Here is a 16,325-nt window from a genome sequence, read left to right as displayed (position 1 = left end):
TTGTTGGATATGAGATTGGTTATAGTCAACTCCGCCCTACGGGCCTCGTTGGCTATTTACCACCTCATATCCAACGCGTGCTCATGGAATAATTGTTAAATATACGAAATAGGCATTTAATCTTTGCTTTCCACGTAGACATTGCCTGTAAATAGGTACAATGGGTGGCTTTGTCGCACATCTATTTAGGACCCAGAATTATGTTTCTCTATTTAAATTTTATTTATTCCTCAGGTTAGCTAGCCTAAAAGATGGGCGTTCAAAGGGGAAGGGGAAGGGGAGACTAGAAGTGCGGAGAGAGAAGGGAACGCCTGCAAGCACGAAATTGTTTGAACGAAAAAATCATGATTAGTCAGAATCATTTAAGTACTTTATCGATTGCTCTGATTGGTCAGTGGCATTTCATTCAAGTACTTTAGCGTCTTCTCGATTACATTCAACAAGGCAGGTAAATCGGGACCTAGGTGATCGTTTTAAAACTCCATCCATTGGAAGGAAGCGGTTTCAAGTAGGAGTTGACAGTATAGCAGAGGAAAGCAATCAGAGCTTTGAAGGGAAAGATCTGCATGCCGTTTTGCAGATAATAGAAAGATGCCCGTCTTGGTTGCGACAAGAGCCGAGGCTAGGACTATTGCATGTCTTCATGGGGTCATAATGCCACTAACCAGCATTGCAAACGCAACATTACCGAAATCGAGGCCATGAATTTTCCAGCCTGTCAAAGCTGGACAGATTGGGGCATAATTCTCCAATCGCTGAAGAAAGAATCTGGAAAACTTGAACAAATTCGCACAAAATTTCGTTACAACATAGTTGATACGAAAGCTCACGATTTACCTCGCAAAATCTATATATCACATTACAATTATTTTCAGTTTTTGGGCGACCTCTTTTTGGCCTTTCTATCCTTTGAATCGGGTGTTTATATTCTGCCATTTCCTCGCAACAAGTTGGCGAGAAAAACAAGAAATTGGAAAACCCGACGGGAAGCCGCTGCGAAGAGGCGCGATTCTGATTGGATCATTTTGACAGCCAGACATTTCACAGCTTCCTGGGTTTTGCATACTTTATCAAGCGGTCGATCGTGCCTCGCATTTTTAGAATCCCCTCTTTCCCTACCATCTGAACGCCTGTCACACAGTTGGTAGTACTCTTGTTCTTCCCTTGCAGCAGTATATCTGGTAGTTTGTTATAATAGCGGTGGCTTATCTAAATGCTAGACTTGGCAAAAAGGCTACCCTCCTACGAAGACGGAGAGACATGTAACCACAGGCCTTCCAAGGTCACGTCTCGAGAAAAGCTGACGCGGTGTTAGGTTGCGCGAGGAGCAGCTGAGAATTTGAACGCTTTATAAGGAGTTGTATGGGCAACGAGATACGGTCGATATTCCAAAATATGAACATTGAATATGAATAAGGAACTCTTAACGCCTTCCCTCTCCTGAGGGTGGTGGATATCACCGGAGAACAACTGCTTCCGTAAGCCTCATTAAGGCAATGACAGTGAAGCGGATATTCAAGCAGATGAAAAAGTTTGATGACACTAAAATAGGTTATTATTTGAAAAACCCTTTCATGAAAATAGAGCTTTCGATTAATTTCAGCTTTCAAAGTGAAAACTGTAGATAATTCATTGGTTGGGGGGCGGAGGGAAGTGAATAGACCATTTTGATATATTAAAATTCTAACATTGCATCGAGGCTTGGGAGAATAAAACAAAATAAATTAATTATTCATCACTTAACCTCGATGTGATTCCTTTTGGTTTATTCCCCCAAGCCTCGGAGCCAAGTTAGAATTTTCATATATCGAAAATGGTCTATTGCATGGCACTGACATGGGCAGGTTTAGATCGCTTCACAGCAATAAAGCTTCAGTGCCAAATAACATATACAAGCCAGCATCGTGCGGTGATCTCTATGTCCACAACATTTTGTCATTCAAATATTGTGGAGAATAATTATTGCCTGATAAACAATGTTTGGTGAATTCACATCAAAGGTATTGACGGAAGGGTGCAATTATCATAAAGCCAATCAAACTGTTCTCATAAAATCTCCCGGTCTTTTCCATTTAGCACACTTTGCTTTTTGACTTTCGGCTTTTGTGCGTTTTAATCTCAAAAAGGAAAATTAAAATTTGTCTTCTACATGTATTTTGGGAAGAGAAATTGCGCTGCGCAGTATAAAATGAGCCATTTTAAATGCATTAGAGCTATTTCCATCTTAGTTGTTGGGGGCATGTCCTAAAAGTAGGTGAAAAAGGCGCTACCTTTAGCACTTTACTGTCTTTGCGTATATTGCTTGTGCTAATGTTCTCATTCGCATGTCAAAACCAGCCTTCGCCAATTAACACAACAACAAATTGAGCTGCATGTTCTATGGAATTACATCTAATTTTCTATGATTTTTATAAGCCGCTTTGATTTATGCCGTTCCAGATCTTCAGCTAAAAGAAACAAATTTTAGGATTTTCAAAATTATTAACAGCGAAACTGTCAGCCATTTTCTCGGTGTTTCACTGAGGCTTTAATTTATACACACATGAGGTCTTCATAATTCTTATTTTCAGCAACAGCTTGATCAGTTAAAGTACTGGCCTTTATTTGAGTGTCTCAGTTTTGCTTTTGCCATCAAATGTTTGAAAAAATATTCATGATGAAAAAATTTGGTCAATAAGTAATGTTAAACAAAAGTGTTGTAATATTTTCTCTGGACCATTACCGTGTATAGCTGCTGAACTGATGTTCATGTAAATTTTATGAGGGCATATGGGTCTATAACTAGAAAACGTGCCACTCCTTATAGTAATGGCAGGACGTTATGTATTTGTATACGTGCGTAGACTTTAAAACCGCAAAGGTGTTTTGCTATTTTCGCTATCGGGAATATATTTAAATCACACTCATGTTTGGCAGTTAAGTTCTGAAAAGAGCTTTTTGATATTATGATAAATAACTAAATTGCATTTGGAATAAATTAGCGATATTTGTCTTTTAAAATTAGAGTAAGGCGATTGAGAATATGATATGTGATTTTGTCAGTGGTGAGTTACTCATGTAAAGAACGAAGCCTTTGCTTAGTTGTAGAATAATATACCTTGACTTGATTTTCTTGGCTTTTAGCATTTATTTAAAGAGGAGTAATTGTTGACAGAGCAACATCGATTTAAAATACGCCAAAACCTTTTAAATGAAAACCCAATACAAGAATCGATGCACAGGGCTGTTTTAAATTAATATAAGTATTTATCTTTTTTTTTTTTTTTTTCTTATGAGCTGCTCATTTATAAGTGTTATCATCGTGAAAACGTTGACCCGTGGAAGAAAATCTCTATACTTAACGGCAGAGTGTGCATGTGCGTTGTAAAATAAATGATCACTTTTTTTTTTTTTGGCAGCACCTGCCCAGTGGAACATGCACCAATACTGGCAAATACTGAAATCAATACTTATATAAATAACCACAAGAAACCGTTAACAAGAAGATTTTTAATGCCATCTGACAAACGCAGAATTCAGAGCCAATATCTTTCAGCAGATTGTCATGGGTCAAGTGTGGTATAGCTAAACTGAACTACCTTGTAGTTGACAAATGTTGGTGATTTCACCCTCAGCCGTAAAAGGTGAATCTACATTGAAGTAATATGATAGATAGGCCACTTTGGGATCCCTCTTTTTGGAAACGTCGGGGGGCATCTCACCCATTGCATTTAAAATCATTTTCAATTTTATTTATTTCCGTTATCTCTCCGAGTGCCCACTTTATCTCCTACACGGTATACTAGAATTACCGTTATCTGAAAAAGGAAAAGCTCATTTATATTATATCCGGTTCAGTAGGGACCTGAATTCTAACTAAAACTGACAGCAAAATGAAAGACATCAAAGAAAAACCGTAACATGCATTCAGTAAGCATTGCGGAACTGTTGACTCTTGGCAGGGACCGTGTAGGTTATTAAAAACTGACTTTATATTTCATGATTAAAACTTTCCTGCTTTTGGCAAGTATTTTATAATACTGATCTATACAATTTCTTCCAAAGTTACGCGAAGACCTCAGCCTGGTTTCCAGTTGATACTGATACCAAACCAACTTAGACTGGTAAAACCTAAACACTGTTTCCTATCTTCTTTCTACCGAATTTGTAGAAACATGTACTGACCATTTAAATTTGCTTCAATATTGTTCCAACTGGCGATAAAGCCGGGGATATCGAAAAACACCGAAGGATATCAGAAGGAGAATTTAAATTACCAGTTTAAGTAGGCTTCTTATTAACCGCATATCTTTCAGATATAATTCCAGATTTGCGTAACAATACTGTAAAACAAAGAAGCCAGGGCTGAGCTGCAGAAAATCCGTGATGATTTTTTTTTTTTTTGAGTTGTGTAAACAGTTTTACTAAGAGAAATGAAAGCTTGAGTGATGAATGACGTTTGTAGAAAACATGGTATATCCAATCGCCTTATGCTACCACCGAAATTTATATACATATAAGTCTGTAGACCACAAAAGAAACGAATTGAACATACATCTTCAGTGGCTCAGCTGCAACTTAAAACACTCATGCAGCTGTTAACGCATTTGATCTAAGACTGCTATTATCCAGAGGCAAAAAATGGACCTCAAATCATCTTACCTTTATTGTTATACCAAGAGACGTTATCCGTAAACAGAGTGCATACATGTATGTAATTGACGCATATATGATATTGCAATTAATATCTTACTTCACATACATTTTTCATGGAGTGGTACAAAGATTCCCGGTTTCCGGTGACATTTTTGATCACTAGTGAACATTTTCTTCATCATTCTTTCATAGCATACAAGTGTGATTTTCCACAGATCGACATCGCTGTGTTTTTTGTATCCTGAGAATAATATCCATATACATGTATAGATAACTTGAATATTCAGTAACAGTTTAAGAATTGTATTTTTAATTAAGAGCGTGCCATATTGCATGAACGTGCTAAAAGAACGATACAGTAGAATATTTCTTGTCAGATACTCATAACAAAAAAACTTTGCTCATGTTTCATGCCTCACGGGTTTCGAGTAGTCTTCCCTCTGGCGATCGGCGATGTAAAATATGTTCCAAAATCAAAGTTTTCAAGGACAAAAACTTAAATCATCTGTATATCTTATACAATAGTTTTAACCGATGAGAGATTTCTTCGAATCGCATCAGAAGACTGACTGCTAAACCCGCTGGTGGCTGAAGAGTACTTTAGCCTCACTAAAAACAAAGTTTCTATTGATTTTGCCGCCTTCTTTCTGACAAAAGTTAAATCATATACACATCTTATACAGTAGTATTTAGCAATGAAAGCTTCTTCAAAACGCGTAATAAGACTGACTGCTTAACCCGCGGAGGCTGAAGAGATTTTTAGTCGCACTGATGCGAAAGTTTCTGTTGATTTAGCCGCCTTCTTCCTGACAAAAGGAAACATCTTTAAAATGTTTTGGAACCTTGGCGGTACTTATCATTCAAGATAAAATAAACACATGTATTAATCGAGGCGTTGGAGTGCAAAATAAAATTATTCTTCTTCCTGACCAAGTTAAATCATATACACATCTTATACAGTAGTTTTTAGCAATGAAAGCTTCCTTCAAAACGCGTAAGAAGACTGACTGTTAAACCCGCTGAAGGTTGACGAACTTTTGAGTCGCGCTAATACGAAAGTTTTTGTTGATTTAGCCGCCTTCTTCCTGACACAAGGAAACGCCTTTAAAATTTTTAGGAAACCTTGGCGGTACTTATCATTCAAAATAAAATAAATACATGGATTTATCGACGCGTTGGAGTACAAAATAAAAAACGCAGAAAACCCAAAGTTCTCCATACCGCAAGGCATTTTCCAATCCCAGACGAAATAAAACAGAATGGCGTAGACGTTGATGGGCATTACACAGACGATGAAAGCCACGAGTATTGCAATGATGATTCTTACCACTTTCTTGTCTTCTCTTAATCTCTCAGACATCATGTATCGTGAATGGCCCTGGCCTCTCGTATGTCTACTTCTGTTCAAATTCAGAATAACGGCAGAATATAGAAATGTAACTGCACATGTTGGGATAGCCATCAGACAGACGAATATTACAATAAACTGCGCCTCCTGGGATTTCTTTTGATCGAATTTGGGAGCCCAGCTTATTGCGCAGTATGTTTTGCTATCAACCGTCACTATCCTAAAAATGTAGAAGTAAATTGCTTGTAGACCCATCGATATGAGCCATATTGCCGGTACGATGATTTTACAGAGTTTAGCCGGCTTCCTAAACTGTTTACGTAGAGGAAACACGATTCCTCTATACCTGTCGATAGCTATAGCTAAAAGACTCAGAATTGAGACGCCAATTGTGATGTCTTGAAAAAAGTGAGCACTTTTACAGAGAACTGAACCCAACAGCCCGTCAATTAACCATCTGCGAGGTCCAAGCAATATTTCTGTTATCTGCCTCGGTACAGCCAACACTGTTATTAGAATATCTGAAACTGCCATATTGGCGATGAGATAATTGGTAATGGTTTTCATTCCCCTGCTCCTCGTAATGATAGCAATGAGCAAAGAGTTCCCAAGGACTGAAAACAGCAGCAGGGCACAGTAAAAGAATATTTTAACTTCTTTGCTTACACTGGTCTCGCTTTGGAACGGTTCGCAGCTGTATTCGTCTAGAATTGTCATGCTGTTCAAACTCCAAATCGAGCCACTCGTTGTTGGTGACTGGTTGGTCAGCTGTGTTGTGATATCCATGAGTTGTTGAATTAGAACCGAACAGTATTATGAAAATGCAAGCAGGAAGTAACACACAAATACCTCACCAATGTTCAGTGCTTTGGTAGGGCCCCAAATATTCGAGAATATGGTGAGTGAAACTTCAGTGCTTCAAGCTGAACTATATATGACGTCTAACCCTGACTCCTCTTTCCTCTACTGATTATGACTTGCGTCATAACATTGGCAAATTGTCCAGCCTTTTGTTTTGTGCTTTGTTTGCTTTTTTGTTATTTTAGTTTGTTTAGTTGTGTCAATCATCGGAGCCAAGAACACAAACACACAAAATAGCTGACAAACCGTGGAACCTAGAGATAAATATTACTTGGAGAGTAGCCGAGAATTTTTAATTTTAAATTTAAAAATTTAATTCAGAATTCTAAAATTTAATTCAAATTTAAAAATCTCTTCAGGAAAAACCTCTTCAGGTAAAAAATGATGGAAAATCGTGGCGTGGCCTTTAATAAGCAATATTCATCCTAAAAGACGAATTAAAATTTTGAGCGGAAGAGTTACGGCGGGCTAATAACGTGTTTCTTTTTATTTGAAGAATGCATTGATTATTTTATCCCTAAGATATAATTCAGTTTTGACTTAATATTATGTAGATTTGACATAAGAAGGACTGCCGATATATCATGAATTGCAACGCATGTGCAATACCGCCTCCTGTTTACTCCATTACCGACTTAACTATTGTTATATCCTCTGTGCCTCGCTGGCTAGGTTAGCGTGCTTGTTTGGGTTAAGATAAAAATGACGAGACAATTGTCGAGGAATTAAAACAGCGACTAGAAAATTGTACAATGAACTACGTAGATGCGAAAAACGTAGATTAAAGCTTTAAAGTAACCATCTCAAATTACAATCGCCAAGAAATGGTTGCTATCAATTTACATCGCAGCTGCAATATTTGTACTTTTCGGGTTTCTCGACACTGCGTGTGCGTCCCTTTTCCGAAACTTGCTGAAGGACTTTTCGGCAAGGAGAATAAAATTAACCTTTTCATTCTCGCTTAACAAGCTGTCGAGAAGAAAGAGAAGAAGTAATCATGTATATCGAGGATTAAATTTATTCAGGTCTTAAGGTGGCTCCCTAGAGTAATTACGAACACCCTCCCTATATAGAGCGCGAGTTAGAAACGGAAACTTAGTTAATTTCTCTTAAAGTTTTCCCTGTAGAGATTTACCAGTATGGGTACTGTTAAAATAAGGCTTATGTTTCGGTTGTCAATTTTTGGATTAAGGCCGTTACCATGGTAACAACTCATCTAATGACAGGCAGATATATTCCTCATTTTGGCTTAAACTCCTTAATATTTATACTTTCCTTCGGTTAAAGTTTTTCATACTTCGCCACATCATGGAAATGATATTGCCTGACATTTTGAATTGGTAAAAAGTCAAGGTTGTTTAGACGGGTTTTCCAATATTCTGCAATTTGTCATTATTCTAAATATATTAGATTAGCTCTGACAGAATTAACAAAAATATTTTTCCCTTACCTGGAGCATCTCCACGCTGTTGACAATCTGACAGTCATTTCACCCACTCGTACTAATCTCCAGGAAAAATAAGACTTGCTAAGCAATGATGCCAGGCGAACTGGTCTGTCAAACAGATTTTTTTTTTCCTTCCAGAAAAAAACGCTAAATGTAAATTTGGTCGTGTCATTAACTATACGGTTAAATTACTTTTCATTTTCTTTTTTGTATTTATCATTCACTTAACTGTTTGTTTGCATCTTGGTTTTTTGGGTGTAACAACAGTGCTTAAATCTTTGAATTTTTAAAAAAATAAATACAATAGTAGTTGAAAAAGAACAGAAAAGGAAACAAAAGATGATAATCCAAAAAAGATTATAAAATCAAAATAGGATTACAGTGCTATCATTGACAAATGCTGATGATTAAGCTGAGCAGGTTTCCTACAAAAGATCTATCACGTGTGATTTAATCAACATATTTCAAAGGCAAACTGTATTTTGATAGAGAAAATAAAACCATACGTCGGAAGAACGAAGATTAACAGGACAAATTCATTTTTCCTATGACAAGCTGCGCTGTGCCACAAATTGACAGCTCTTTCCCGTCTTTTTTGATGAGACATTTTTGGGGTCAATAATTCGATTTCCAATAAGCGCACGTCCAAATTTTGATCACGAAAGAAAATCTGCTTTAATTGACTTAACACACGTCACAAAGACTTGGGAGATTTTGAGAAATGCTACACGATGGAATAAGATTATATAGATTGCGTAATTTTATTCGAAACAACTTTTGAGTTGTGTTAAAACACCACCCAAATTTGACCCAAATATTGTTAAATAAACATGAAGTCCTTTTCTTCCTAGTAGACTACGAGTAGTCCCTCTTTCGCTTAGTCCGTCGTGCGTGACATGGAAGAAAACCGCGAGACAAAAATGGCCGCGCGAAATCCTGGAGGCGAGAAGCCCCCAGGATTTCGCGCGGTCATTTTTTTTCTCGTGGTTTTCTTTCGCGTCACGCACGACGGACTAAGCGAAAGAGGGACTATTCGTAGTCTATTTTCTTTCCGAACGGTACGAATTAGTCCATCACAGAAACATGTTGTGCTATCGTCTTACAGTGTTTCTTATAGAATAAGCACGCTTTCAAGATAATTGCACTTACCGGCTCTCGTGATCATGTCATTCGAATTATCGGCAATCGATTCGCTCCTGGCGAAATTACGGACCTCACCCTCTATGGTGCTGACCAATCTCCTTGTTTAGATCTGGGAATACGAAGTCATTCCTATGGACTGGGGCAGGAGCCTGATATTGAAACTTCCGAAGAAGGGTGACCTCAGCAAATTTAACAACTGGCGAAGCATTTCACTTTTGTCCATTCTTAGCAAGGTCTTCTGCAGATTCCTCCTCAAAATCGATCGGCAGGGACAGGCGGCATTTCTGAAAGATCGAGGCTACATAAATCAGAATTTTGCTCTTCAGTACATCATTTGCATATTGAGCAGTGCATCGATTGTAATCTCTCCTTGTTTATCAACTAACTTCATCGACTTCAAAGAGGAATTTGACAGTGGTTACCGTCAGAACCTATGGAAGATCCGTATGATTAGTTTAAGACGGTTTCCGCTCAAAGTCCGAGCAATAAGTGCAAATATTATTTACTAAAAATCTACTCATAGCATGGTAACTTTTGGAATACTATTTGAACAGCTTACGTCAGTTCATTTATGTAAGTGACCCCGCGATTAAATTCTCAAGCATTCTCGAGAAAGTTAATGTCAAACCTCGTAAGAACGCTTAGAGCGTGTGTTATTGGGTTTTTAACCAACGCGAAACGTCTGTTTTAATTGAAATATGGATAACTTCAAGTTCATTTTTCCCTCGCGGGGTCACCTTGAGAGCTAAAGTCTTGATAAGTTCCTCTTAACTGTATTCAAAATATTACCATGCTGTTAGGCTTTTTTGGTAACTTCATTTTTGCCATTATTCCTCGAATGTTCTGCGGAAATCATCTTAAATTTCGTTTCAAGAGCAGTCCTTGCAGACTGCTTAAACTCGACGAATTCACCATCGTCGCACGGCTGTGATTCAAGTTTACCCAGTTGCTTTTCATAGTTCAGACAGCTCGATTTCTCTTCGTCTGTTTTATAGCTAGGCAATGTTCCTTTTAATCAATACAAAATCAGATTTAGTTTATCAATCTTGGCAAACCGGTACATGCAAAATATGATTCTCTCTGTTTTTAAATGCCTTCACTTTTGTACATACCGTAAATCTCCTGAATACTTAAAGATTTGTTTAGTCTGCGATCGAGCACTTATTCCTTAAGAGGAACTGATATCTTACCCTACCTAAAATAAGTACAACAACTTATGGCCTTAATTCTTTTAGTTACTAGGCGGCCAATTGCAAATCCTGGAATGCACTTCCAAATCAATATCCTACTGTTACAAATTTTAACACCTTCCGCAAATTAATTATGTCCTGTGATATTGCATAGATTTAACTTCTTTGTTCCAATTTTTTTTCATTATTTCTCATTCCTAACGAGGAAGGTCGAAGAAGAAAAGGTCGAAGAAATTAACAGCAATGCTATCCTGTAAATTTGAGGGTAAATAAAGTTTATGATGAAGATGCATACATACATACATACATCCTTTATTATCTTTCCCCATGGGGGCTTTTCGAAGACAATATGGTACAATACTGCAATTAAATACTAATATACTATGATGATAATGATAATGACGACGACGACGGCTTCGACGTCGACGATGATGATGATGATTGTTTGTTTGTTTGTTTGTTTGTTTGTTATCTGGGACATCATTCTTCTCTCTTCTCAAATGTAAATGAAATTCCTCGCGACTCATACAGCGAACACCACGACGCAAATTTTGCCACCTTTTCATATCATCACTTCTTTTAGATCAAAATAAAAGGTTCACATCAAATCACAAACGGGGTGCTACCGTGACGCGGCTCGCGTGTTATTTACCGCTTTGTATTCAACGTGGGCTCATGAGGATGATAAGTAAATTTCACAGGTGGATATTAGGAGTAGTGACAGAAAGATAAGAAACACAGAAGGGACATGTTTAGCCATTAGCATGAAACAATATTGCTTCCGCTATAATTATGGAATTTGCCGAATACATTTTGTTATTTTCTTGGTATATTATTACTTGACTAGAAATAAAATATTATTTTACACTGAAAAACAAGAACATGGCTTCCTTACTTTCAGGGATTTCGATCAAACAACATGTGCCATTTTGCTTTTGGTTTTTTCAACACGGAACACAGTACAGGAACAATCTCTCTGGTCCGGTATTCTGAAGTACGAAAGTTAGAATGCATGAATGAATTTTAATTTAAAATTAAAAGCTTTTTAAAAATCCCCGGCAGCATAAACGAAAAAAAAAACTAATTAGAATAAAGCGATGGTATCTTTGCTAAAATTGCAAAATTACACGTGAATTATTCATGGTAGAAAAAAAAAAGCCAACAATTCAGATACATCAATCACTGAAAATACGAACTGACATTTAATGTAAACGTTTCGCAAATTAGTAGTTTCCTTAGGTAAACCACAAGTTATATTGCAAATGCAAAACAACTGTCACCGTGGCTTTGAGTTCTCCGCCCTTGAGTGAAATTATTGGTCTTAAGTAAGCCGAGAATAAACAAGCACATATGAAACATATCAACAATAGTCAGATGTTTTATCGTGCGGCAACGACACCGCAAGCGGCGTTGCATTTCAGTGTCAACCAGAACGAACGCGCTTAGAAGCAGGTTCCTTGAAGCTGTTCGCTGGAGATCGATCCATCAAAGTCAGCCGAGTTGTGATCTCGTTTTAATTGATCATGAGCTAAATGGCAAAAGGTGAGCGTGGCTGGGAAAAGGAGAACTCACTGCCGTGCTGATTGTTGGCAATCTATTTGGGTTAAACAAGTACATGAAAATCACTGCTGATTCATACACAATGCAAAATAGTTCACTATGGAGTTTTAGCAGTACAAACGCTACACCGCGGATCAAGGATTACAGTTGTAAATCGTACCCAAGCGAAACAGACCTAACTAGAGGAGTGAAGATATTCTGTTACTGTGTCCTGCTGCTGTTTTCAGTCCTTGGCAACATTTTGCTCGTTGTTATTGTTAAAAGAAACAAGCGAATGCAAACCATTACCAATTATCTCATTGTCAATATGGCGGTTTCAGATATACTAGTAACAGTCTTGGCCATACCGCGGCGGATAACAGAAGTATTGCTTGGACCTAGGAGATGGCTATTTCACGACTTACTGGGCTCACTTCTCTGTAAAAGCTTGTCCTTCTTTCAAGACATCTCAACTGCGGTGTCCATTCTAAGTCTTGTAGTCATAGCCATTGATAGGCACAGAGGAATTGTGCACCCGTTACGCAAACAACTTTTCAATCCCGGAAAACTCTGTAAAATCGTCATTCCCCTAATATGGATCACTTCGATGGGTCTTCACGCAGTGTACTTCTACATTTTTAGAACAGTCACCGACGATACAAAAACCTATTGCGCGCTAACCTGGGCTCCCAAGTTTGACGATAGAAAATCTCAAGAAACTTACTATCTGATATTGTTGTTTTGTCTAATCGTTGTTCCAACATGTGTAGTTATAATATTGTATTCGTCGATTATCCTGAATCTCAAGAGGAGCAGGATTGCAAGATGTAAGGGGCCATCGAACTTCGTCACATCACGAAGGTCAAGAGAGGATACGAAAGTTGTGAGGATCATCATTGCAATTCTTATAGCTTTTATCGTTTGCTTAATCCCAATCAATGTTTACGCTATTTTGATATTTTTTGTGTGGGATCCCGGAAAATTCCCCTGTGGCATTGACAACGCTGGTTTTGCAGTTCATTTTATTTTGTATTCAAACGCTTCGGTGAATCCATGTATATATTTTATTTTGAATGATAAATACCGCAAGGGTTTGCTGAGTATTTTAAGATTGTTGCATATTGTCAAGAACAAGGACTCAGTGGAGAACAGCTCGATAGAGCTTGTAACTCTAGTGAAAGAGCGGCAAACTATTCCAAGTTGACTGTTCAAATACCTTCTTTTTTATATAAATAAAAGTACCTTTCAATAAGATTTGATGGAAGATTGTTTTTTCCAGCTCCAACGGGCTGTGGGAAATATTCTGTATAAACAGAATATTTCGTTAAGGATTGTCTTCACCGGTCCTTGCTTTTATTTCATATTTTATACTATAAAGCAAAACAGTAACTTTTTCATGATATCAAGATAAACCTATTTTTCCTCTCAAAATGTTTAGCAAAACTTGTCTAATTGTTTATCGAATAAAACTGACTTTAAATCAGCTTAATCGCGGACGAATTGACCTTGTCGCCTAGTGGTAAAACACAGCCAAACCTTAATTCATAATTTAATGAAATGGAAAAGCCATTAAGAGATAGTTCAGTTTTTTGAGAATTAAATCGTTGGCTAAATGAACGTAAACCCGACCAACTACGATGTCGAAGTGGCAGACACCTCTTGAACTTGTCTATTTTGGCAGACAACTAGTCTCCTTTGATAAATCAAGCTGAAAACGTTTTTATAAATAATTATCACTGAACACGAACCAGTTCGCGAGGCAACTACTTTCACTAAACATTGCGGCAACACTAGCAAAGGAAGGAAAAGCCACAAGATCGCGAAATGGTTTTAGCCAGGATAGAAATAATCCTTCTGCTTTTAACAATACGCATTTCGTATTAATCATGCTAACATTAATCGAAATATCGTTTATCATAAACTGAAATCCATAATGCTTTTTTGAAATCACTCCTGGCGTTTGAGGTTTTCCCATGCACCGGCAATTATTTAATCCTAATCATTTAAACCTACGATCCCAAAATAAGCGCCGTTTAAAATTTATCGCTGGTCCACAATTCCAGCCTGATTAAACTGAAAAGGACGCGCCAAATGCCGTTACAGCATTGCCACAATGTTGTTATACATGTAAAAACATAACAGTTATCAAGTGATAAAGATTCTATGCATGCGCTTTGAAGATCAGTGGTATTTTCTGTTGATAGTTGTACTTTCCCATATGTTTGTTGTGCTTTCTGATATAAGCTGCGCTTACCGAAGTGTACGAAGTAAGTTTTGCTTTCTGATGTTAGCTCTGCTATCTTATGTGAGTTCTACTTTCCGAAGTTAGTCGTGCTTTCCGATGTCACTCGTTCCTTCCGATTTCAGTTCCACTTCTCGACATCTTCGTATCAGTGATATCGATCTACAACTTTCCAATATCAGTTGTGGCTTCCCGATGTTGATGTTAATGTTGACATGTCCACGTTTATTCTATCGATAACGATCTATTTACTACCTCGATTCAAAAAGAAAAAATCTTAACGGAGTACGGCTCAATAGGTCAGACTTTTCTCTTTTCACCTTTTGAAGAAGGGCCTTTTTGACGATGGTACGCGCAATATAAACAATTTTCCGTATTCTTCATATACACAAAATAAAAGCACCTCCACAGATCAATTGATAACGCGGAATATAGTAAATGCGCGGAATTTCATAAGAATCTGTTGCAAGCTCATGAAAATTTGGGGCTCATACCAAAATTGCAAAACTTAACAAAGAAATCGTGACGTTTGCTAGGTGGCAGGCGTTGCCCACTGGATGACATAACAGATGGCCATTAACTATGCAAAGCAGTCAGTGATAATGAAGTAGATAATGTACAAAGCGCGGTCTGAATGGTGATGCCGCGCACTTTCTCGCGTAAAACTCTCTTTTTCGCTGTGATTTACCAAAGAAACTGGGAACAAAGGAGAGTCCAACATAGCGGAGGAGGGTTGCGTCTTCAGTGGTTGGTTACATACATGTACTGTTGTGAGAACTACATACAAATTCAGCAAACCAGTTAGTCACCGGCACAATATATATTTTAATATAATGTCATGCAACCAAAACCTGAAAAAAAAAAAAAAAAAACCAACCAGTCACAAAGGATACAAACAATCCACTGAACGAACAAAAAAACCTGAAGAAAATTAAATACGTGAAGCTAATGCATCACAGGAATATTTGAAGTGCGCGAGTCACAATTTTAATGGGTTCTGGTTCAATTATTCCATCTGGATGACAAAGTGGCATGAATTTCTTTTTTTTTTTGTTTTAAAGTCAATCACTTAATGCAGTAATGTCGAACAAAAGCAAATGCAAATTACTTTCGACTCTAAAGTAAAAATTGCTCAAGTACCCATTCCATTTGTCTATTTTGATTACTTTGGTAAAATAACACTACTTTTACACATGTTTGTTTAGCCTCGCTTTCCGTCGCTCTATCGCGTCCGGTTCCCGCGCTCAACTGATTGATCAGTCGTTTTTCTTACCCTTCTGGATGCACGCTGTACTCTTGCTCCTTTGATCATTGGATAACTGGTTAAAAAGCCCAAACATATATCTAAAGTAATTTTAAAAACCTTGTTAGGCTGGAAAAGGATGGTGCACATCAACAGCATCTGCTTAGGAATTCTTCTTCCCTGTGTCCATACTTTCCTTGTAGAAAACAGCCCTAAGAAAATACACGCGTTAATTGTTTAAAAATCGTGGCAAATGTTGTTGTTTATAGTGGTCAATGCGCTTAGCTACACCTAGATAGTTCACAGGCATGCCACTTTAAATGAAGGAAACAAATATATCAACTAAACGTAATAGGCTTAAAAATCCCAACCGGCGGGAGGCAGACCACTTGGCTATTTACAAGCATGGCCGAGGAGTTGAACTAGGGTCTACCGCGAAACAACTCCGGCTAAGTGGTCAGAGCGGGACTTGAACCCGCGACCTCCGGATTTCAAGTCCGGCGCCCTAACCACTCGGTCACGCTGCCTCCGTGTTTCTATCTCGTGATAGTTAAGAGGGCGCAGCCCGAGTCAACTATCACGCATAGAAATCGAGAGCGAATAGTCTAATTGTGTAGTGTAAATCTACTAGTCGTTCAAAACGTTATCTAAATCCTCTTCACAGACACTATAACTTG

At 37.8% G+C, this 16,325-nt stretch overlaps 2 protein-coding genes across 2 annotated transcripts; one reads left to right on the top strand and one right to left on the bottom strand.

Annotated features, from left to right (window-relative positions):
• Positions 1 to 2,995: 2,995 nt before the first annotated feature.
• Positions 2,996 to 7,049, bottom strand: LOC145497052 (substance-K receptor-like). The gene has a single exon (XM_081476844.1). It carries the CDS (start codon positions 6,767 to 6,769, stop codon positions 5,621 to 5,623), a length of 1,149 nt encoding a protein of 382 aa, XP_081332970.1. The 5' UTR covers positions 6,770 to 7,049; the 3' UTR covers positions 2,996 to 5,620.
• A 4,933-nt stretch (positions 7,050 to 11,982) lies between these two features.
• Positions 11,983 to 13,493, top strand: LOC145496894 (QRFP-like peptide receptor). The gene has a single exon (XM_081476665.1). It carries the CDS (start codon positions 12,240 to 12,242, stop codon positions 13,365 to 13,367), a length of 1,128 nt encoding a protein of 375 aa, XP_081332791.1. The 5' UTR covers positions 11,983 to 12,239; the 3' UTR covers positions 13,368 to 13,493.
• The last annotated feature ends 2,832 nt before the right edge of the window (positions 13,494 to 16,325 follow it).

Source organism: Orbicella franksi, chromosome 9 (genome assembly GCF_964199315.1).
Source record: "Orbicella franksi chromosome 9, jaOrbFran1.1, whole genome shotgun sequence".
NCBI lineage: Eukaryota > Metazoa > Cnidaria > Anthozoa > Scleractinia > Merulinidae > Orbicella > Orbicella franksi.
The sequence above is the reverse complement of the archived record's forward strand: the minus strand, read 5'-3'. Positions and strand labels throughout refer to the sequence as shown.